Genomic DNA, 23,898 nt, shown 5'->3' with positions numbered 1-23,898 from the left:
TGAGTGGTATGTGTGTGTGTTATGTGTGTGAGTGGTATGTGTGTGTGTTATGTGTGTGAGTGGTATGTGTGTGCATGCTGGTGGTGGGGGGGGGGACTACAGAGGTTCCCATTGTTTTTCTTTATCAAACAACGCTGTGAGCTTTGGCCCGTACTTCCCTGATAATATCAGCCTGTTAATGTTATGGAAGGAACGGGAGAGACGGACTGGCTGGATGTGGATTATACCTCCACTGTGTCAGACTACACCGACTACACAGGCTACACAGACTACACAGACTACGCCGACTACGCCGACTACACAGACTACGCAGACTATGCAGACTACACAGGCTACGCCGACTACACAGACTATACAGGCTATACCGACTACACAGGCTACGCCGACTACGCCGACTACACCGACTACACAGACTACACAGACTACGCAGACTACACAGGCTACACAGGCTACACCGACTACACAGGCTACGCCGACTACACAGACTACACAGACTACACAGACTACACAGACTACACAGACTACACAGACTACACAGACTACACAGACTACGCAGACTACGCAGGCTACACAGACTACACAGACTACACAGACTACACAGGCTACACTAGTGCCTGCTTCAAAGACAAACAGAGTCAGCTAGTGAATGCTAGCATGGTGGAAGTACACTGAGCGCTGAAGTGAAAGGATGGAGAGCACAGCAGTAGTCAGTCTGGTTTAACCAGCCTGAGTGAATCAATGCCTTTGGAAAGGAACTGATGCTCAGGGTAATAGATCATTTTATTTAGTTTTATTTAACTAGGCAAGTCAGTTAATAAGAACAAATTCTTATTTACAATGACGGCCTACCAAAAGGCCTCCTGCGGGGACATTGACTTACGTTTACCCCTGAGGCTCCATTCATAACAATGCGTACCTGCTGATTTTTTGCATTTACAACCTCACAGCCTCAGATCAGCCAGTTTTACAGATGTTATCCATCTTTCTGCCCTTGATTCGTCTCGCCTGAGTTATGGATATTTGACTTATTTGATTAGCAGGACATGCGTTTCCACTCTGGCCCCACCTCACCGCTCACCCTGCTCAGAAACCACCAGGCAGGCAGGAACCCTCTGGGGTCAGAGAAAAAACCAGGAACGGCCTGGGGTCAGGGAAAAACCACCAGGAACGGCCTGGGGTCAGTGAAAACCACCAGGAACAGCCTGGGGTCAGTGAAAACCACCAGGAACAGCCTGGGGTCAGTGAAAACCACCAGGAACAGCCTGGGGTCAGTGAAAAACCACCAGGAACAGCCTGGGGTCAGTGAAAACCACCAGGAACAGCCTGGGGTCAGTGAAAACCACCAGGAACAGCCTGGGGTCAGTGAAAACCACCAGGAACGGCCTGGGGTCAGTGAAAACCACCAGGAACGGCCTGGGGTCAGTGAAAACCACCAGGAACGGCCTGGGGTCAGTGAAAACCACCAGGAACCGCCTGGGGTCAGTGAAAACCACCAGGAACCGCCTGGGGTCAGTGAAAACCACCAGGAACCGCCTGGGGTCAGTGAAAACCACCAGGAACCGCCTGGGGTCAGTGAAAACTACCAGGAACAGCCTGGGGTCAGTGGCACCGTCCACCCCATCTGCTGTACTGACTAGATTATGTGTGTGATTTCCTGTAGCCACTTCCTGTCACTAGGGCTAGTCTTCCTCTAGCTACCTCCCGACACTCGGGCTAGTCTCCCTATAGCTACTTCCTGTCACTAGGGCTAGTCTGCCTGTAGCTACTTCCTGTCACTAGGGCTAGTCTTCCTGTAGCCACTTCCTGTCACTAGGGCTAGTCACTAGGGCTAGTCTTCCTGTAGCTACCTCCTGTCACTAGAGCTAGTCTTCCTGTAGCTACTTCCGGTCACTAGGGCTAGTCTTCCTGAAGCTACTTCCCTGAGAGCACAGACAGTAGCATGGGATCACACCACACACAGGTGTACTCTGGCACACCCACCCACACACACAAATGTACACACACGCACAGACACACACACACTTCACTCTGATTTTTAACACGTCAGTTAAAGGAGAGTGGATTACTGTACAAGCAGGCCAAAAGGCTTTTTTCTTCATCAAAGAAGAGGAAGAATCAATGAAGAAAGACATTCTATGGGAGGGAGTCAACGAGTTCAGACTCGACAGCCAGAACACCACATCCCTCTACAGAGCAATGAGCTATTCTGTTTCTCACAGAAGAACGTAGCTACTCTTAATACTGGTGCTTACTTCATGAAACACAGCTTTGTGGATCAGCCATCTGCTAGAGGAGGATAATAGTTAAGACTTTAGGAATATTATCACTGTTTGTCCTATCCAGACCCATGGTGCGACTACAAGGAGAGGTATTTCCATTCATCCCATACTGAACCTGTTGTTTACACTACATCCCACTTGTTGTTTTCAGCCAGAGTTTAACATTGTTCAAAGCCTGGGAACCATGGTCATGGACACATAACACTTTGTATAGTCTAGTACAAGTATATATATATAAAATAAAAACAAGTTTCTGGTCGGTCGGTCGACGTGGTGAGACACTGATAGAGCTGCAGAGAAATCCTGAACCCGGACGGTTTCCACATGCAAATGGAGAGACAGCCAACAGGGATGTGTGTCAGCAGCACGGCCATAGACAGTCTTTAACTCTGGGTGTGCAGTACCAGGAGAGGGAGAGAGATAGATAGATAGATACACTCACCTAATGTCCCACAGTCCAACAGTAGGCTTCTACAGTCTAATGGACAAAGACAGTCCTACAGTAGACTTCTACAGTCTAATGGACAAAGACAGTCCTACAGTAGGCTTCTACAGTCTAATGGACAAAGACAGTCCTACAGTAGGCTCCTACAGTCTAACAGACAAAGACAGTCCTACAGTAGGCTTCTACAGTCTAATGGACAAAAACAGTCCTACAGTAGGCTCCTACAGTCTAACGGACAAAGACAGTCCTACAGTAGGCTTCTACAGTCTACTGGACAGAGACAGTCCTACAGTAGGCTTCTACAGTCTACTGGACAAAGACAGTCCTACAGTAGGCTCCTACAGTCTAATGGACAAAGACAGTCCTACAGTAGGCTTCTACAGTCTAATGGACAAAAACAGTCCTACAGTAGGCTCCTACAGTCTAATGGACAAAGACAGTCCTACAGTAGACTCCTACAGTCTAACAAACAAAGACAGTCCTACAGTAGACTCCTACAGTCTAACAAACAAAGACAGTCCTACAGTAGGCTCCTACAGTCTAACAAACAAAGACAGTCCTACAGTAGGCTCCTACAGTCTAACAGACAAACATATGGGACAGCCAGTCCAGCAGTTGGGCCAAATAGCATACACAATTGCTATTTCACCCCATGGTTCAAAGTGAATGTCATTTTGTTCGAAGCAGCTCTAGATGCTCCACCTTGATGGCGGAGAGAAAAATGTAGGTTTAAATGTTCATTTCCTGCTATTCTACACATGTTGCAGTTTTAAAGCAGGTTTTCTGCAGTTCTACACATTTTGCCATAGGGAAGAGAGAAATTTTAAAGCAAGTTTCCTACAATCTCTACCTATTTTGGCATGGGGTGTAAATACATTTTTGCCATTTTAAAGCTAATTTCCTGCAATTCCACACATTTTGCCATGACTCATGCCATGTTATTGATATCTGAGTGAGACCAACTAACAAAATCAATGAGTTCCCTCTGGAGGTCAGGGCTCCTGTGCATGTGCCCTGCGAGCCACGTCAGTGTCCGGCCGAGACTACCGCAAACTTAGATAACTGGCTAGACTAACTTACCAATCTGAATTGAAAACTGTCATGGCTAATTGAGTGACTGTCAGTAATGACAAAACAAGATTGAAAAAAAAAACGATCCACAAACAAATTTCAAACGTACACCTTGTGTATTCTACTATTCTAACTGTCAACAATAAGTTGAGACCTCGACTGAGTTTGGGGGGCTCCTTGCAGCCTGGGTCCCTAAGAGACCACGTATGTCACTTATGTCCCTGGTTAGAAGGAGATGTTTTCGACAGCAGATCCCCATCCATAAGAGATGGTTGTAATGAACCGTTTGGCGTTTGCCTTCAACAGCTCTTCCCAAAAGGAATTGTGATGTCCAAGCAACTGGAGAGAAAAAATAACTTTTAGAGGACATTTGTGTAAAAAGTCACCACACATCAGGAAAGGAATCTAGCACGTCCCTGGGGTGCACTTTGTCTGTCGCCAGGGATACGAACCCTCTAGGGGAAAAAAACAAAAAACAAAAACAAAGGACTACAATGTAACCTTATCCTCCAAGGTTCATAGCTGCTAAACTTTGTTTGCTTAAAAGGTCTATTCTGGGCGGTGTGCGGTGGTGGTGTGCGGTGGTGGTGTGTGGTGGTGGTGGTGTGGTGGTGTGTGCAGCATAAGGCCCAAGTCCCGTCGGTGTATCTATAGATCTGACTGCCGGGCCCGGGCCGGACTGTAAACAAACTGATCTGACTGGAACATGGGCTATGGCTGCTGGCGAATCGACTACACAGATGTGGGCTGAACACAGGCAACAAGCTTAAATATATGATCTATCTAGAACATGCAAAAAGGATCCTGCACAGTCATCCTAATTCCCCAAGTAAAAAATAGCCTTTGAATGACCAAAACATCACACATCATATTTTTTTTACACTATTAAAATTCTCAGAATTAAAGAAATTGTACCTCGTCTCTCCTCTCTAACTATCAGGAAGCCTGAAAGAACAGTCTGAGGGGGCGGGGAGCTTATATTCATGGTTATTGCCAGGTAACAAGGTAAACAAAAAAATTAACGGGTCCCATGTCATTGATGACCAGGTAAAAAAATGGGCCATGTCATTGATGACCAGGTAAAAAAATGGGTCCCATGTCATTGATGACCAGGTAAAAAAATGGGTCCCATGTCATTGATGACCAGGTAAAAAAATGGGTCCCATGTCATTGATGATGAGGTAACAAAATGGGTCCCATGTCATTGATGATGAGGTAAAAAAATGGGTCCCATGTCATTGATGATGAGCTAAAAAAATGGGTCCCATGTCATTGATGACCAGGTAAAAAAATGGGTCCCATGTCATTGATGACCAGGTAAAAAAATGGGTCCCATGTCATTGATGACCAGGTAAAAAAAATGGGCCATGTCATTCCGAGCCTAAATTGTAGGCCTCAACCAATTTTTTCTGCAAAATGCTCTCATGGTCAACAGAGCTGGTCATGGACTGTTGGATGTCGGACAAACAGATTCGACTGAATTTCTATTGTTGAGTAACTAATTACAGAATTACAGTTCACTGACACCCTTCATCACATAAATGAGTAAAGCCTGGTTCACCTTAGAAGCTTAGACATAAGGGAATGTACATTGCATCAGCATACAGTAAGTGTACTGGACAATTCATTGGTGCCTCTGCATTAGCATTATAAATGAAAATATGTACAGAATTGTATGCATTTATCAGACATTTATTTTATAATTTACAAAATATTGATTAACATGAACAGTCATGAGAAATAAAGGTGAGATATAATGTATTTATTTATTGAACCATGAGTACGCAGGACGCCATTGATTCCTATAATTTGTAAGACTCATCTCCCGTCCAAATGCTTGAAAAAAGAAAAAAAAACATTACAAAGTAACAAAGTGTGATGTCACATAAAAGTGAAATACTGAGGCTTCAGGAAATGCAGGGGACCCATGTACCCCGGTTCAATCAAGTACCCTTCAGTCACCCACTAGGCGTCAGTCACCCACTAGGCTTCAGTCACCCACTAGGCATCAGTCACCCACTAGGCGTCAGTCACCCACTAGGCGTCAGTCACCCACTTGGCGTCAGTCACCCACTAGGCGTCAGTCACCCACTAGGCGTCAGTCACCCACTTGGCATCAGTCACCCACTAGGCGTCAGTCTCCCACTAGGCGTCAGTCACCCACTTGGCGTCAGTCACCCACTAGGCGTCAGTCACCCACTTGGCATCAGTCACCCACTTGGCGTCAGTCACCCACTTGGCTTCAGTCACCCACTAGGCGTCAGTCACCCACTAGGCGTCAGTCACCCACTTGGCGTCAGTCACCCACTTGGCTTCAGTCACCCACTTGGATTCAGTCACCCACTTGGATTCAGTCACCCACTAGGCATCAGTCACCCACTTGGATTCAGTCACCCACTTGGATTCAGTCATCCACTTGGATTCAGTCACCCACTTGGATTCAGTCACCCACTGGGCAGAGAGGGGTCCTGGGATGGACAGCACACACTGGGCAGAGAGGGGTCCTGGGATGGACAGCACACACTGGGCAGAGAGGGGTCCTGGGATGGACAGCACACACAGCTTCATACAGTGCTGGATTATGGGTAACTCGTTGAAGAGGAGATCCAGGAAATGAAGGGGAAATGTTTGTTAAATGGGAAGTGAATTTAATTTCCTTTTATTTTTATGTTCTGAGTTATGATGCTATCAATTTGTCTACGTGGTGATCTACTCCATCTACAATGTGTTTTCTGGTATTTCTCAAGTACTCAATTTGAAATATGCAATATTTGGTTGTGTACTTTTTGGTGATACTTTTCAATGATTGTTTTTGGAATGTGTGGGGCCTGAAACAAACTGACAGTATGTTGGGTCTGTCTTCACAGGTTTCACAGCGTATCCCTCTTCTTTGCCTTGGGAAAGCTGCTGAGGGGGTTGCCTGGGAAGCTGTGCAGACAGTATGTGAGAGTATGTGTTCAATTTTCTAAAAACATCTATCATTACTGCTTGATGATAGTGGAAAGACAAAAGGAGATGGAAACAAAAAAAAAAATACTAGACTCAATGTAGGGATGGTAGAACAGTAACCATAGTGACTATCATTTGTGTTACATAAAAAATACCATTCACAAGTCACAGCAGCTCTCAGTTACAGCCACCGTGTCAGCCTCATCAAAACCTCTGATACTTATGGTCAGCACTGACCCACGGTTAATGATGGTACAACATCCGTGTTCAGGAATAACTTCCTGGCAAGACACATCAAATGTTCACCCCGATTGATAAAGCAACTGCACACGCGTGTGACATAATGGTAATTATCGGTGCTGCCTGTCCACCCGAAATGAGAAGCAGCTACTGCTGTCGGATGTCAGCATTTTTCGGGAATACGTTAATTTAACACTATGGCATCAAGTCACAACACAGTGTGGGGTTTTTTTCCCCAGCATGTTGCTAAGTAACTTGCTGGGTAACAGTCACAACATAGACATTACCAATATCGTTCAGACAAATTCAGCTGCAGCTAATTTTACGGTTTGTAAACAAATTCGTATGATTTGGGTTTTAACGTATGACATATTTAAATTAGTTAAGATTATAAAACGCTACCATTGTTATATAATTCCGCTTTAATATCCAAGTGTTTGACAACAGGGAGGGGACCAGTAACTTTATGATCAACAAAGACCCAGATACAGTCATTTATCATACTTGGGTCAACCTACTATAAAGTGGTTTCATCCAAATATCATCCAATCAGCTGTCTAGTACTATGGCAACAAAAACAGAATGTGCACCCCTTGAGGTCCCCAGGACCAAGTTTGAGCAATGCTGTTTTACCGCATTTTATAGTTCTGACAGAGTACCCAGACAACAGGACTATATACCCACATCTGATCTCAAAACATATCTGCTACCACTGAGGGAGAGAGGGGGGCCTCTATCGCTCCAGACTACACCAAAAGGCCTTTGTTCAAGGGCCCCTCTGTATAAGGGAGAGAACTTGGTGTGTTTAAGGGACAACACAGTGTAGATATTAAAGCTTGATTCAAAGTTTTTGCAGAACAATTAAGTACGGGGTCCTGGTTACTACCAGTGATAGCTGTGACCTTAGCCCGGGGTCCTGGTTACTACCAGTGATAGCTGTGACCTTAGCCCGGGGTCCTGGGTACTACCAGTGATAGCTGTGACCTTAGCCAGGGGTCATGGGTACGACCAGTGATAGCTGTGACCTTAGCCCCTGGGGTCCTGGGTACTACCAGTGATAGCTGTGACCTTAGCCCGGGGTCCTGGATAGTATGACCAGTGATAGCTGTGACCTTAGCCCGGGGTCCTGGTTACGATAGCTGTGACCAGTGATAGCTGTGACCTTAGCCCGGGGTCCTGGGTACTACCAGTGATAGCTGTGACCTTAGCCCGGGGTCCTGGGTATGAGCAGTGATAGCTGTGACCTGTCCTGACCTGATAGCTGTGACCTTAGCCCGGGGTCCTGGTTACTACCAGTGATAGCTGTGACCTTAGCCCAGGGTCCTGGGTATGAGCAGTGATAGCTGTGACCTTAGCCCAGGGTCCTGGTTACTACCAGTGATAGCTGTGACCTTAGCCCGGGTCCTGGGTATGAACAGTGATAGCTGTGACCTTAGCCCGGGGTCCTGGGTACTACCAGTGATAGCTGTGACCTTAGCCCGGGGACCTGGGTACAACCAGTGATAGCTGTGACCTTAGCCCAGGGTCCTGGGTATGAGCAGTGATAGCTGTGACCTTAGCCCGGGGTCCTGGTTACTGACCAGTGATAGCTGTGACCTTAGCCCGGGGTCCTGGGTGATGAGCAGTGATAGCTGTGACCTTAGCCCGGGGTCCTGGGTACGACCAGTGATAGCTGTGACCTTAGCCCGGGGTCCTGGGTATGACCAGATGGCTGTGACCTGATGGCTGTGACCTTAGCCCGGGGTCCTGGTTACTGACCAGTGATAGCTGTGACCTTAGCCCGGGGTCCTGGTTACTACCAGTGATAGCTGTGACCTTAGCCCGGGGTCCTGGGTATGAGCAGTGATAGCTGTGACCTTAGCCCGGGGTCCTGGTTACTACCAGTGATAGCTGTGACCTTAGCCCGGGGTCCTGGTTATTACCAGTGATAGCTGTGACCTTAGCCTGGGGTCCTGGGTATGAGCAGTGATAGCTGTGACCTTAGCCCGGGGTCCTGGTTACTACCAGTGATAGCTGTGACCTTAGCCTGGGGTCTTGGGTATGACCAGTGATAGCTGTGACCTCAGCGCCTCACATCCAGCGCCAGGAAGCAGGAGGATCTCTTAGCTGGATCTACTGTAGGAGTGGACAGTAGGCCAGGGGAAAAGATTTAGCTGGATCTACTGTAGGAGTGGACAGTAGGCCAGGGGAAAAGATTTACCTGGATCTACTGTAGGAGTGGACAGTAGACCAGGGGAAAATATTTAGCCGGATCTACTGTAGGAGTGGACAGTAGACCAGGGGGAAAGATTTAGCCAGATCTACTGTAGGAGTGGACAGTAGACCAGGCGAAAAGATTTAGCTGTGTCTGACTCTCCTCCACTAAAATGGATAGGGTCATCTTTAACGACCAAGATACGTACAATACACAATCAGAAACAAATAGCAGACAATCGGTGTACGCTACACTGCACAGAACATGGCATAATGTTTCCGTCCTATGTCTGGCAGTAAGTTATTGAGCCTCACAGAATCTTAGGGGAGGACAGATATGGCCCGGCGAAGACAGCCCTTCACTTGGACAAGATACTTATTTAACTATTCAACTGAATCACTGCCACCACTCAAACCTTCCATAGTTCGTCCACAGTATGCATGTGTACAATGGTCTTACCTTGTGGAGCAGGGGCAGACACTGAGGCACCTTGCGCTCCGGGCTCTCCAGCTTGACGATGCTGATGAAGTCTGACTCCTGGCGCTCATCTTCACTGGTGTTGCACAGGGACAGAGGGTGGGACTGGAGAGGAGAGAGAGAAACCAGGGGTTTAGAGCCAACCCAGACATTTAAACAAATCAGGCGAAGCAAACCAGACATTTAACCAAACCAGGGGTTTAGAACCAAACCAGACGTTTAACCAGACCAGGGGTTTAGAGCCAACCCAGACATTTAAACAAAGCAGGCGAAGCCAACCAGACATTTAACCAAACCAGGGGTTTAGAACCAAACCAGACCTTTAACCAAACCAGTGGTTTAGAACCAAACCAGGGGTTTAGAACCAAACCAGACATTTAACCAAACCAGGGGTTTAGAACCAGACCAGGGTTTAGAACCAACCCAGACATTTAACCAAACCAGGAGTTAGAACCAAAACAGACGTTTAACCAAACCAGGGGTTTAGAACCAACCCAGACATTTAACCAAACCAGGGGTTTAGATCCAAATCAGACGTTTAACCAAACCAGGGGTTTAGAACTGAGCCAGGGGTTTAGAACCAAACCAGACGTTTAACCAAACCAGGGGTTTAGAACCAACCCAAATATTTAACCAAATCAGGAGTTAGAACCAAAACAGACAGAGGGGGAACCAAACCAGCTGTGATTTTACCAGGTTGCAAATTGGAATAGGTAGCAAAATAAGTGGTTGTGGTTATATCATGTCAGTCAGCTTTGCTTTGCTGTGACCAGCATACATACAGTAGCATAGGCCTATTGGTTTTTGTAAAGGACAGTGCAGTATGAAGACATCAACAGAGCAGGTGTCACTCATTTAACACAAAACACAGCTCTGGTGTTGAGGGCAGGCAACAACACATCCGCCACACTGATCCTCAACACGGGGGCCCCTCAGGGTTGTGTGCTTAGTCCCCACCTGTAGTCCCTGTTCACCCACAACTGCGTGGCCAAGCACGACTCCAACACCATCATTAAGTTTGTTGACGACACAACAGTGGTAGGCCTGATCACCGACAACAAGGAGACAACCTATAGGGAGGAGGTCCGAGACCTGGCAGTGTGGCGACGGGATAACAACAACCTCTCCCTCAATGTGAGCAAGACAAAGGAGCTGATTGTGGACTACAGGAAAAGGAGGGCCGAACAGGCCCCAATTCACAATGACGAGGCTGTAGTGGAGCGGGTCGAGAATTTCTATTCCTTGGTGTCCACATCGCCAACAAAATATCATGATCCAAACACACCAAGACAGTTGTGAAGAGGGCACGACAACACCTTTTCCCCCTCAGGAGACTGAAAAGATTTGGCATGGGTCCTCAGATCCTCAAAAAGTTCTACAGCTGCACCATCGAGAGATTTATTTTAAACTGCAAAACCCTTACACAACGTGTATGGTTGATCTACTGCTCTTCCTGTAGTCCCTTATCAAAGACTACAGTAAGAGTAGATTACAGTAGAGAAGACTACAGTAAGAGTAGATTACAGTAGAGAAGACTACAGTAAGAGTAGATTACAGTAGAGAAGACTACAGTAAGAGAAGATTACAGTAGAGAAGACTACAGTAAGAGTAGATTACAGTAGAGAAGACTACAGTAAGAGAAGATTACAGTAGAGAAGAATACAGTAAGAGTAGATTACAGTAGAGAAGACTACAGTAAGAGTAGATTACAGTAGAGAAGACTACAGTAAGAGTAGATTACAGTAGAGAAGACTACAGTAAGAGTAGATTACAGTAGAGAAGACTACAGTAAGAGAAGATTACAGTAGAGAAGACTACAGTAAGAGTAGATTACAGTAGAGAAGACTACAGTAAGAGTAGATTACAGTAGAGAAGACTACAGTAAGAGAAGGCGGCAGTTAGGTAATGCTACAGAAAGAGAAGACTACAGTAGATAATACTACAGTAAGACTACAGTCGCGAAGACTATAGTAAGAGTAGACTACAGAAAGAGAAGACTACAGTAGATAATACTACAGTAAGACTACAGTAGAGAAGACTATAGTAAGAGTAGACTACAGAAAGAGAAGACTACAGTAGATAATACTACAGTAAGACTACAGTAGAGAAGACTACAGAAAGAGAAGACTACAGTAGATAATACTACAGTAAGACTACAGTAGAGAAGACTATAGTAAGAGTAGACTACAGAAAGAGAAGACTACAGTAGATAATACTACAGTAAGACTACAGTAGAGAAGACTACAGTAAGAGTAGACTACAGAAAGAGAAGACTACAGTAGATAATACTACAGAAAGAGACGACTACAGTAGATAATACTACAGTAAGACTACAGTAGAGAAGACTACAGTAAGAGTAGACTACAGAAAGAGAAGACTACAGTAGATAATACTACAGAAAGAGAAGACTACAGTAGATAATACTACAGAAAGAGAAGTATACAGCAAAAGTAGACTACAGCAGAGAAGACTACAGTAGAGAATACAACAGAAAGAGAAGTACACAGTAAGAGAAGACTACAGTAGATAATACTACAGTAGAGAATACTACAGTAGTTAAATACTATAGTAGAGTAGACTGCAGTAGAGAATACTACAGTAGAGAATACTACAGTAGAGAAGACTACAGTAGATGATACTACAGTAGAGAAGACTACAGTAGAGAAGACTAGAGTAGAGAAGACTACAGTAGAGAATAATTCAGTAGTTAAATACTATAGTAGAGAAGACTGCAGTAGAGAATACTACAGTAGAGAAGACTACAGTAGAAAAGACTACAGTAGAGAAGACTACAGTAGATAATACTACAGTAGAGAAGACTACAGTAGAGAAGACTACAGTAGTTAAATACTACAGTAGAGAAGACTACAGTAGAGAAGACTACAGTAGAGATGACTATAGTAAGAGAAGACTACAGTAGAGAAGACTACAGTAGAGAATACTACAGTAGATAATACTGCAGTAGAGATTACTACAGTAAGAGAAGACTACAGAAAGAGAAGTACACAGTAAGAGAAGACTACAGTAGAGAATACTACAGTAGAGAAGACTACAGTAAGAGAAGACTACAGAAAGAGAAGTACACAGTAAGAGAAGACTACAGTAGAGAATACTACAGTAGAGAAGACTACAGTAAGAGAAGACTACAGTAGAGAATACTACAGTAGAGAATACTACAGTAGTTAAATACTATAGTAGAGAAGACTGCAGTAGAGAATACTACAGTAGAGAAGACTACAGTAGATAATACTACAGTAGAGAAGACTACAGTAAGAGACTACAGTAGAGAAGACTACAGTAAGAGAAGACTACAGTAGAGAATACTGCAGTAGAGATTACTACAGTAGATAATACTACAGTAGAGAAGACTACAGTAAGAGAAGACTACAGTAGAGAAGACTACAGTAGAGAAGACTACAGTAAGAGAAGACTACAGTAGAGAATACTGCAGTAGAGATTACTACAGTAGATAATACTACAGTAGAGAAGACTACAGTAAGAGAAGACTACAGTAGATAATACTACAGTAGAGAAGACTACAGTAAGAGAAGACTACAGTAGAGATTACTACAGTAGATAATACTACAGTAGAGAATACTGCAGTAGAGATTACTACAGTAGATAATACTACAGTAGAGAAGACTACAGTAAGAGAAGACTACAGTAGAGAAGACTACAGTAGAGAAGACTACAGTAAGAGAAGACTATAGTAGAGAATACTGCAGTAGAGATTACTACAGTAGATAATACTACAGTAGAGAAGACTACAGTAAGAGAAGACTACAGTAGATAATAGTACAGTAGATAATACTACAGTATAGAGAAGACTACAGTAAGAGAAGACTACAGTAAGAGAAGACTACAGTAGATAATACTACAGTAGAGAATACTGCAGTAGAGATTACTACAGTAGATAATACTACAGTAGAGAATACTGCAGTAGAGATTACTACAGTAGATAATACTACAGTAGAGAATACTGCAGTAGAGATTACTACAGTAGATAATACTACAGTAGAGAATACTGCAGTAGAGATTACTACAGTAGATAATACTACAGTAGAGAATACTGCAGTAGAGATTACTACAGTAGAGAAAGGGAGAGCGAGGGGGAGACAGAAAGATGCATCAGGTGCATCAAAGCTGGGACCGAGAATACTGAAAAAGAGATTCTATCTCAGATAATCAGACTGTTAAAATACCACTAACATTGAGTGGCTACTGCCAATACTGTCAATGACACTGACTCTACTGCAGCCACTTTAATCAGGGAATTGATGGGAAATTATGTAAATATATCACTAGCCACAGTAAACAATGCTACCTTATATAGATGTTATTACCCTACATTGTTCATCTCATATGCATACGTTGATACTGTAATATCATCGACTGCATCCTTATGTAATACATGTATCACTAGCCACTTTAACTATGCCACTTGGTTTACACTTATCTCATATGTATATACTGTAGCGATATCATCTACTGTATCTTGCCTATGCTGCTCTGTACCATCACTCATTCATATATCCTTATGTAATATTCTTTATCCCCTTACACTGTGTATAAGACAGTAGTTTTTTTTGGAATTGTTAGTTAGATTACTTGAATTACTGCATTGGGAACTAGAAGCAAAGGTTTCGAACACTGCAAACATCTGCTAACCATGTGTATGTGACAAATAAAATTTGATTTGATTTGATTTGATTTGAAGAAGAAGAGCAAGGGAGAGAGGGAGAGAAAAGAAAGCGAGGGAGAGAGAGTAGAAAGGTAGAAAGCGTGAAAGGGAGAGTGGGGAGAGAGAGAGAAAAAGAAAGCGAGGGAGAGAGAGTAGAAAGGTAGAAAGCGTGAAAGGGAGAGTGGGGAGAGAGAGAGAAAAAGAAAGTGAGGGAGAGAGAGTAGAAAGGTAGAAAGCGTGAAAGGGAGAGTGGGGAGAGAGAGAGAAAGCAAGAACAAGAATGAGAACGAGAGAAGAGAGTAAACCATGGGGCACTGGTTTATGAATGGTTATGGCTGGTTTATGAATGGTTATGGCTGGTTTATGAATGGTTATGGCTGGTTTATGAATGGTTATGGCTGGTTTATGAATGGTTCATGAATGGTTATGGCTGGTTTATGAATGGTTATGGCTGGTTTATGAATGGTTATGGCTGGTTTATGAATGGTTATGGCTGGTTTATGAATGGTTCATGAATGGTTATGGCTGGTTTATGAATGGTTATGGCTGGTTTATGAATGGTTATGGCTGGTTTATGAATGGTTTTATGGAACTGGTTTATGAATGGTTATGGCTGGTTTATGAATGGTTATGGCTGGTTTATGAATGGTTATGGCTGGTTTATGAATGGTTATGGCTGGTTTATGAATGGTTATGGCTGGTTTATGAATGGTTATGGCTGGTTTATGAATGGTTATGGCTGGTTTATGAATGGTTTTATGAATGACTGGTTTATGAATGGTTATGGCTGGTTTATGAATGGTTATGGCTGGTTTATGAATGGTTATGGCTGGTTTATGAATGGTTATGGCTGGTTTATGAATGGTTATGGGTTTATGAATGGTTCATGAATGGTTATGGCTGGTTTATGAATGGTTATGGCTGGTTTATGAATGGTTATGGCTGGTTTATGAATGGTTATGGCTGGTTTATGAATGGTTATGGCTGGTTTATGAATGGTTATGACTGGTTTATGAATGGTTATGGCTGGTTTATGAATGGTTATGGCTGGTTTATGATTGGTTATGGCTGGTTTATGAATGGTTATGGCTGGTTTATGAATGGTTATGGCTGGTTTATGAATGGTTATGGCTGGTTTATGAATGGTTATGGCTGGTTTATGAATGGTTATGGCTGGTTTATGAATGGTTATGACTGGTTTATGAATGGTTATGGCTGGTTTATGAATGGTTATGGCTAGTTTATGAATGGTTATGGCTGGTTTATGAATGGTTCATGAATGGTTATGGCTGGTTTATGAATGGTTTATGACTAGTTAATGACTAGTTAATGACTCGCTGATGACTGGTTGATGACTGGTTGATGACTGGTTGATGACTGGTTGATGACTGGTTGATGACTGGTTGATGACTGGTTTATGACTGGTTTATGACTGGTTTATGACTAGTTAATGACTAGTTAATGACTAGTTAATGACTAGTTAATGTGCCACAACTGCCTGATAGAATACTACAGACATCAGAGCACCGGCAACGTAAAAAAAAAAAAGAAAAGTTTTGACTGATCATTACAGAGGGCCTTGTACACTAACAAGCCAAGAGGTCTGTTTGCACTAGACCAGGGTTAGACTTTCCATTTCTCAGCGATGAGACAAGACTGTAACTACCAATTGAATACCACGAAATTGGGGAGAAAAAGAGGTAAAAAATAACACAAGAAATTGACTTTCCGTTTCTAAGCTTGACAACAAATGTGTCCCAAATGGCACCCTATTCCCTATATAGTGCACTACTATAGCACCCTATCCCCTATATAGTGCACTACTATAGCAGCCTACTCCCTATATAGTGCACTACTATAGCACCCTATTCCTTATATAGTGCACTATTAATATAGCACCCTATTCCCTATATAGTGCACTACTATAGCACCCTATTCCCTATATAGTGTACTACTAGAGCAACCTATTCCCTATATAGTGTACTACTATAGCACCCTATTCCCTATATAGTGTACTACACCCTATTCCCTATATAGAGCACCCCTATATAGTGCACTATATCCCTATATAGTGTACTACTATAGCACCCTATTCCCTATATAGTGCACTACTATAGCACCCTATTCCCTATATAGTGCACGACTATAGCAACCTATTCCCTATATAGTGCACTACTATAGCACCCTATTCCCTATATAGTGCACTACCATAGCACCCTATTCCCTATATAGTGCACTACTTTTGATTAGGGCCCATAGGGGTCAAAAATAGTGCACTATAGGGGACGAAGCTAAAGTTTGGCCTTCAGATACAGCTGGGTCGTCCCCAAAACACAACACTAATAGGGGCTAAATCAGAGGTCAGGCGTTGTGTTTACAGCTCTCCCAGAGAAAACACTGTTACACTGGATGTGAACGAAGTATTTACAGAGACCGACTGGGAGAGATGTTATTGTAAACAGAGGACAGTGTAGTCACAGCACACAGCTGGAGACGCGTACACACACACACACACATGTAGGGTCATATCCGCCCACCCCACCAAAATACCCAACCTGCTGTAGCTATGACAGATTGATAGAGGCTGCTAATGTCCAGCAGACCCAGTCTGATTGTTCTGTTCAGCAGGCTCAGTCTGATTGTTCTGTCCAGCAGGCCCAGTCTGAGTGTCCTGTCTCTGTCTGGCCTTGTCCAGGAACTGTGTTCCTATGGCGCCATAGGACTCTGGTCTACAGCCCATAGAAGTCTGTAGCACCCTATAGATCCATGTCTGAGGACAAGGCCCTGGGTTCTGCCACGCTAACTCTGGAGCTACGTTATGGAGCCTGGCAGCTGCTCTCCCAATCTACGTTATCTAGGCCCAAATTAGAGCGCCACAGTGGAACAAAGTCCAAAAATGTAAAATGACAACTACTGCTCTGCCGTCGACATCACCACGCCTTGACATAGTACAGGCTGAGGAACAATATACCTATTCAGGCTTTTAGCTTGTGTATGCCGCATTCAAGACAACTGGGAACTCTAGGAAATACGAGGTCGAATCATAACGTCGGTGATCTTCCTGTGGGAAAGTCAGAGCTCTAGAAAGAGTCCCGAGTTCCCGAGTTGGAATTCTGAGTTGGACGACCATTTAAAAAATTATTTTTCCCAGTCCGAGAAACAACAACAACAACAACAACAACAACAACCCGTCAGAGTTCCCAGGTGTTTTCGAACACGGCATTAATCCGGTTTCACTCGCTCTACTTGGATCCGTTTTATTGTATTGTCTATTACATACGATCAATGTAACCCACTGGTACCTGTCACGCCTTGCTCTTAGTATTTTGTGTTTTCTTGATTTATTTGGTCAGGCCAGGGTGTGACATGGGTTATTGTGGTGTGTTTTTGTCTTGGGGTTTTGTGGGGTGTCTATGTAGTCTATGGCTGCCTGAGGCGGTTCTCAATCAGAGTCAGGTGATTATCGTTGTCTCTGATTGGGAACCATATTTAGGCAGCCATATTCTGTGAGTGTTTCGTGGGTGATTGTTCCTGTCTCTGTGTTAGTTGTCACCAGACAGGCTGTATTAGGTTTTCACATTTCCGTTTGTTGTTTTTGTATGTTTCGTGTTTATCGTCATTAAAGATGTCTCGATTTAACCACGCTGTATTTTGGTCCGACTCTCCTTCGACGGAAGAAAGCCGTAACAGTACCATGTTCACATGTAACACAACACTTAGCAATGTAACCCAATGAAACCCAACCTAGCAATGTGGAAGTTGTGGAATTACTGGTATAAAACTACTGACATCAAAATCTGTCTATAATCTGTCTATGATCTGTCTATGATCTGTCTATAATCTGTCTATAATCTGTCTATAATCTGTCTATAATCTGTCTATAATCTGTCTATATTCTGTATATATTCTGTCTATATTCTGTCTATAATCTGTCTATAATCTGTCTATAATCTGTCTATAATCTTTCTATATTCTGTCTATAATCTGTCTATAATCTGTCTATAATCTGTCTATAATCTGTCCATAATATTTCACTTTCCTTGTACTGTCTGTATCCAATGCTTGCCAATTTCTCTAACCTAGTCCTGCCTGCATTGAATATTCTAACATGTTGTTGTTCGTGACAGTGCCTATGTTTTGCATTGCTTACAAGACTAGGCATTATATTCTTTTTTAAACATGCCCTCACTTCACTTACAATCAACTGACTGTGAACAGTGTCCAGATACCGCTATTTGTACCATTTTCCAGTTAGTAGGAGTCTGGTGCTAGGCTATAAACAGCATCATACACAGGCAGACAGACAGACTGAAACCTCTTCATTTGGTTTTTGTACGGGCTTGAGAAAAAGTGGGCCTGGGAACCAAAATCACTGAGTCTCTATTTCACAGGGACTAGAAACCACAGAGCGCACAAACAGTTCTCTGCTCTGTTAACAATGGTCACTCCTCCTCCCTCCTTCCCTCTCCTCCTCCCTCCCTCCCTCTCCTCCTCCCTCTCCTCCTCCCTCCCTCTCCTCCTCCCTCCCTCCCTCTCCCCCTCCCTCCCTCCCTCTCCTCCCTCTCCTCCTCCCTCCTCACTCCCTCTCCTCCTCCCTCCTTCCCTCTCCTCCTCCCTCCCTCTCCTCCTCCCTCCCTCCCTCCCTCCCTCCCTCCTTCCCTCTCTCCCTCCCTCCCTCCCTCCCTCCTTCCCTCTCTCTCCTCCTCCCTCCCTCCCTCCTCCTTCCTCCTCCCTCCCTCTCCTCCTCCCTCCCTCTCCTCCTCCTCCTCCTCCTCCCTCCCTCTCCTTCTCCTCCCTCCCTCCCTCTCCTTCTCCTCCTCCTCCTCCCTCCCTCTCCTCCTCCCTCCCTCCCTCTCCTCCTCCTCCCTCTCCTCCTCCCTCCCTCCCTCCCTCCCCTCCTTCCCTCTCTCTCCTCCCTCCCTCCCTCCTCCTTCCCTCTCCTCCCTCCTCCCTCCCTCCCTCCTCCTCCTCCTCCCTCCCTCTCCCTCCTCCCTCCCTCTCCTCCTCCTCCTCCTCCTCCCTCCCTCCTCTCCTTCTCCTCCCTCCTCCTCCCTCCCTCTCCTCCTCCCTCCCTCCCTCCTCCTCCCTCCCTCCCTCCCTCCTCCTCCTCCCTCCTCCCTCCCTCCTCCTCCTCCCTCCCCCCCTCCTTCTCCTCCTCCCTCCTCCTCCTCCTCCCTCCTTCTCCCTCCTCCCTCCTTCTCCTCCCTCTACATCTGTTTACAAAGCTGGGGAGATCTTCTATTCTCGTCCTCCCTCCTCCTCCTCCTCCTCCTCCCTCCTCCTCCTCCTCCTCCTCCTTCTCCTCCTCCCTCCTCCTCCTCCTCCCTCCTTCTCCTCCTCCCTCCTTCTCCTCCCTCTACATCTGTTTACAAAGCTGGGGAGATCTTCTATTCTCGTCCTCCCTCCTCCTCCTCCTCCTCCTCCCTCCTCCTCCTCCTCCTCCTCCTTCTCCTCCTCCCTCCCTCTCCTCCTCCCTCCCTCTCCCTCCTCCTCCCTCCTCCTCCTCCTCCTCCTTCTCCTCCTCCCTCCTCCTCCTCCTCCCTCCTTCTCCTCCTCCCTCCTTCTCCTCCCTCTACATCTGTTTACAAAGCTGGGGAGATCTTCTATTCTCCTTCTCCTCCTCCCTCCTTCTCCTCCTCCCTCCTCCTCCTCCTCCCTCCTTCTCCTCCTCCCTCCTTCTCCTCCCTCTACATCTGTTTACAAAGCTGGGGAGATCTTCTATTCTCGTCCTCCCTCCTCCTCCTCCTCCTCCTCCCTCCCTCCTCCTCCTCCTCCTCCTTCTCCTCCTCCCTCCCTCTCCTCCTCCCTCCCTCTACTCCTCCTCCTCCCTCCTCCTCCTCCTCCCTCCTTCTCCTCCTCCCTCCTCCTCCTCCTCCTCCTTCTCCTCCTCCCTCCTTCTCCTCCCTCTACATCTGTTTACAAAGCTGGGAGATCTTCTATTCTCCTTCTCCTCCTCCCTCCTTCTCCTCCTCCCTCCTCCTCCTCCTCCCTCCTTCTCCTCCTCCCTCCTTCTCCTCCCTCTACATCTGTTTACAAAGCTGGGGAGATCTTCTATTCTCGTCCTCCCTCCTCCTCCTCCTCCTCCTCCCTCCTCCTCCTCCTCCTCCTCCTTCTCCTCCTCCCTCCTCCTCCTCCCTCCTCCTCCTCCCTCCTCCTCCTCCTCCTCCTTCTCCTCCTCCCTCCCTCCCTCCTCCCTCCCTCCTCCTCCTCCCTCCTCCTCCTCCCTCCTCCTCCTCCTCCTCCTTCTCCTCCTCCCTCCTCCTCCTCCTCCCTCCTTCTCCTCCTCCCTCCTTCTCCTCCCTCTACATCTGTTTACAAAGCTGGGAGATCTTCTATTCTCCTCCTCCTCCTCCTCCCTCCTTCTCCCTCCTTCTCCTCCTCCCTCCTCCCTCCTCCTCCTCCCTCCTTCTCCTCCTCCCTCCTCCTCCTCCTCCCTCCTTCTCCTCCTCCCTCCTTCTCCTCCTCCCTCCTTCTCCTCCTCCCTCCTTCTCCTCCCTCTACATCTGTTTACAAAGCTGGGGAGATCTTCTATTCTCCTCCTCCTCCTCCTCCCTCCTTCTCCCTCCTTCTCCTCCTCCCTCCTCCTCCTCCTCCCTCCTTCTCCTCCTCCCTCCTCCTCCTCCTCCCTCCTTCTCCTCCTCCCTCCTTCTCCTCCTCCCTCCTTCTCCTCCTCCCTCCTCCTCCCTCCTCCTCCCTCCTCCTCCTCCTCCTCCTCCCTCCTCCTCCTCCTCCCTCCTTCTCCTCCTCCCTCCTTCTCCTCCCTCTACATCTGTTTACAAAGCTGGGGAGATCTTCTATTCTCCTCCTCCTCCTCCTCCCTCCTTCTCCCTCCTTCTCCTCCTCCCTCCTCCTCCTCCTCCCTCCTTCTCCTCCTCCCTCCTCCTCCTCCTCCCTCCTTCTCCTCCTCCCTCCTCCTCCTCCTCCCTCCTTCTCCTCCTCCCTCCTTCTCCTCCTCCCTCCTTCTCCTCCTCCCTCCTCCTCCTCCTCCTCCCTCCTTCTCCTCCTCCCTCCTCCTCCTCCTCCTCCCTCCTCCTCCTCCTCCTCCTCCTCCCTCCTCCTCCTCCCTCCCTTTCTCCTCCTCCCTCCTTCTCCTCCCTCTACATCTGTTTACAAAGCTGGGGAGATCTTCTATTCTCCTCCTCCCTCCTTCTCCCTCCTCCCTCCTCCTCCTCCTCCCTCCTTCTCCTCCTCCCTCCTTCTCCTCCCTCTACATCTGTTTACAAAGCTGGGGAGATCTTCTATTCTCCTCCTCCCTCCTTCTCCTCCTCCCTCCTTCTCCTCCCTCTACATCTGTTTACAAAGCTGGGGAGATCTTCTATTCTCCTCCTCCCTCCTTCTCCTCCTCCCTCCTTCTCCTCCCTCTACATCTGTTTACAAAGCTGGGGAGATCTTCTATTCTCCTCCTCCCTCCTTCTCCTCCTCCCTCCTTCTCCTCCCTCTACATCTGTTTACAAAGCTGGGGAGATCTTCTATTCTCCTCCTCCCTCCTTCTCCTCCTCCCTCCTTCTCCTCCCTCTACATCTGTTTACAAAGCTGGGGAGATCTTCTATTCTCCTCCTCCCTCCTTCTCCTCCTCCCTCCTTCTCCTCCCTCTACATCTGTTTACAAAGCTGGGGAGATCTTCTATTCTCCTCCTCCCTCCTTCTCCTCCTCCCTCCTTCTCCTCCCTCTACATCTGTTTACAAAGCTGGGGAGATCTTCTATTCTCCTCCTCCCTCCTTCTCCTCCTCCCTCCCTCCCTCCCTCTACATCTGTTTACAAAGCTGGGGAGATCTTCTATTCTCGTCCTTCTTCTCCTCTCCATTCCTTTGTAGCCACGATTAAAGACATTCCTATTCAGCTCCAAGTCTGACTGCCCCAAAAATACTCCAAGGCAAGAATCTAACAGCCTGAAAAACAAACAGACCAGCAGAAAAACATGGAAAATAAATTGTAGCTATGGTGAGAAGTCAATAATTTCTTCCCCCTCTTTGCCCACTGGGTCTTCTTTTATCATGTGCCAATAATCGGCAGCACCGCGACTAAGGAACTGTGACAGCATGGACAGCGCCATTGAGGCTATCTTCATTTTTAAAGTAGTTAATTGTCTTCTTCTTCATTGGTTGATTGCTCACAACTCATAGGAAACCCCCACCAATTGACTACTTTAAAATGGTGGAAGCCCTCAATGGCAATGTCCATGCTAAAACGGGTTGTACCTATCTATTTTATATTTTTGTTGACCAAATTAAAAACTCTTTCATTGACACAAAAAATTTCTAATTTCATGGGCTTATTTTAGTGGACAGATTTCTGGGCTGAGTAAAACCTCTCGCTTCGTTTCTTCCTCTCTGGTCAGGGTGAGACAAGAGAGAGATGAGAGACGAGACAGAGAAACAGAGACAGAGAAGGGAGAGAGAGACAGAGAGAAAGACAGAGAGAGACAGAGAGAGAGAGATGACAGAGAGAGAGAGAGAGAGAGAGAGAGAAAACCTTGACAAAGTACAGGCTCAGTGAGCACAGCCTTGCCATTGAGTAGGGTAGACACAGGAAAACCTGGCTCTATGTAGAGGACAGGCTGTGCTCACTGCACAACAGCAGAACCTGAGACGGAGCTGCATTTCCTGATAAAAATCTATAAAATATAAAACAATTAGAGAGTGCCATTTTCCCAAATATGAAACCCTTATTCAAGGTTTCGAAGACCTATCTGATGAGGATACGCTACCCGTCCTGTTGGGGGAGGACGTAGAGAGCTGTGGGTTGGCAGCGCACTACATTGCTGCCTGCCATAAGCTGAGGGACAGTGTCTGACAGACCAATCAACCTGCACATGTCCTCTACTGTATGCTTATTGTTGTTGTTGAATGTATAGTTATTTTGACACTTGGTTATTGTTGTTACTGTTGTCCCGTTGACAATTTTGATTCTCATTTTTATATCGGAAATATCCTAAATGAGCTTTGGCAATATGTACATTGTTACATCATGCCAATAAAGCAAATTGAATTGAATTGAAAATTGAGAGGGAGAGAGAGATTCGACCCAAACAAATCATGAGAAAACAAAAAGATAATTCTTTCCAATGTGTCAAGTAATTAACAAAAAAACAGAGCAAACTAGAATGCTATTTGGCCCTAAACAGAGAGTACACAGTGGCAGAATACCTGACCACTGTGACTGACCCAAAATTAAGGAAAGCTTTGACTATGTACAGACTTAGTGAGCATAGCCTTGCTATTGAGAAAGGCCGCCATAGACAGACCTGGCTCTCAAGAGAAGACAGGCTATGTGCTCACTGCCCACAAAATGAGTTGGAAACTGAGCTGCACTTCCTAACCTCCTGCCCAATGTATGACCATATTAGAGATACATATTTCCCTCAGATTACACAGATCCACAAAGAATTCGAAAACAAATCCAATTTAGAAAAACTCCCATATCTACTGTGTGAAATTCCACAGTGTGCCATCACAGCAGCAAGATTTGTGACCTGTTGCCACGAGAAAAGGGCAACCAGTGAAGAACACACACCATTGTAAATACAACCCATATTTATGCTTATTTATTTTCCCTTGTGTTC

At 45.8% G+C, this 23,898-nt stretch overlaps 1 protein-coding gene across 3 annotated transcripts in view; it reads right to left on the bottom strand.

Moving 5' to 3' along the window:
* The window catches only part of LOC112239306 (E3 ubiquitin-protein ligase RNF43), a 258,916-nt gene that overhangs the window by 99,552 nt on the left and 135,466 nt on the right, over positions 1-23,898 (bottom strand). For all 3 annotated transcript variants that reach the window (XM_042309188.1, XM_042309187.1, XM_042309189.1), the window contains one exon: positions 9,638-9,760. In XM_042309188.1, the coding sequence (XP_042165122.1) occupies positions 9,638-9,760 (123 nt within the window). The remainder of the gene's footprint in view (positions 1-9,637; positions 9,761-23,898) is intronic.

This window comes from Oncorhynchus tshawytscha, linkage group LG30 (assembly GCF_018296145.1).
Source record: "Oncorhynchus tshawytscha isolate Ot180627B linkage group LG30, Otsh_v2.0, whole genome shotgun sequence".
In the NCBI taxonomy this organism is placed as follows: domain Eukaryota; kingdom Metazoa; phylum Chordata; class Actinopteri; order Salmoniformes; family Salmonidae; genus Oncorhynchus; species Oncorhynchus tshawytscha.
The sequence above is the reverse complement of the archived record's forward strand: the minus strand, read 5'-3'. Positions and strand labels throughout refer to the sequence as shown.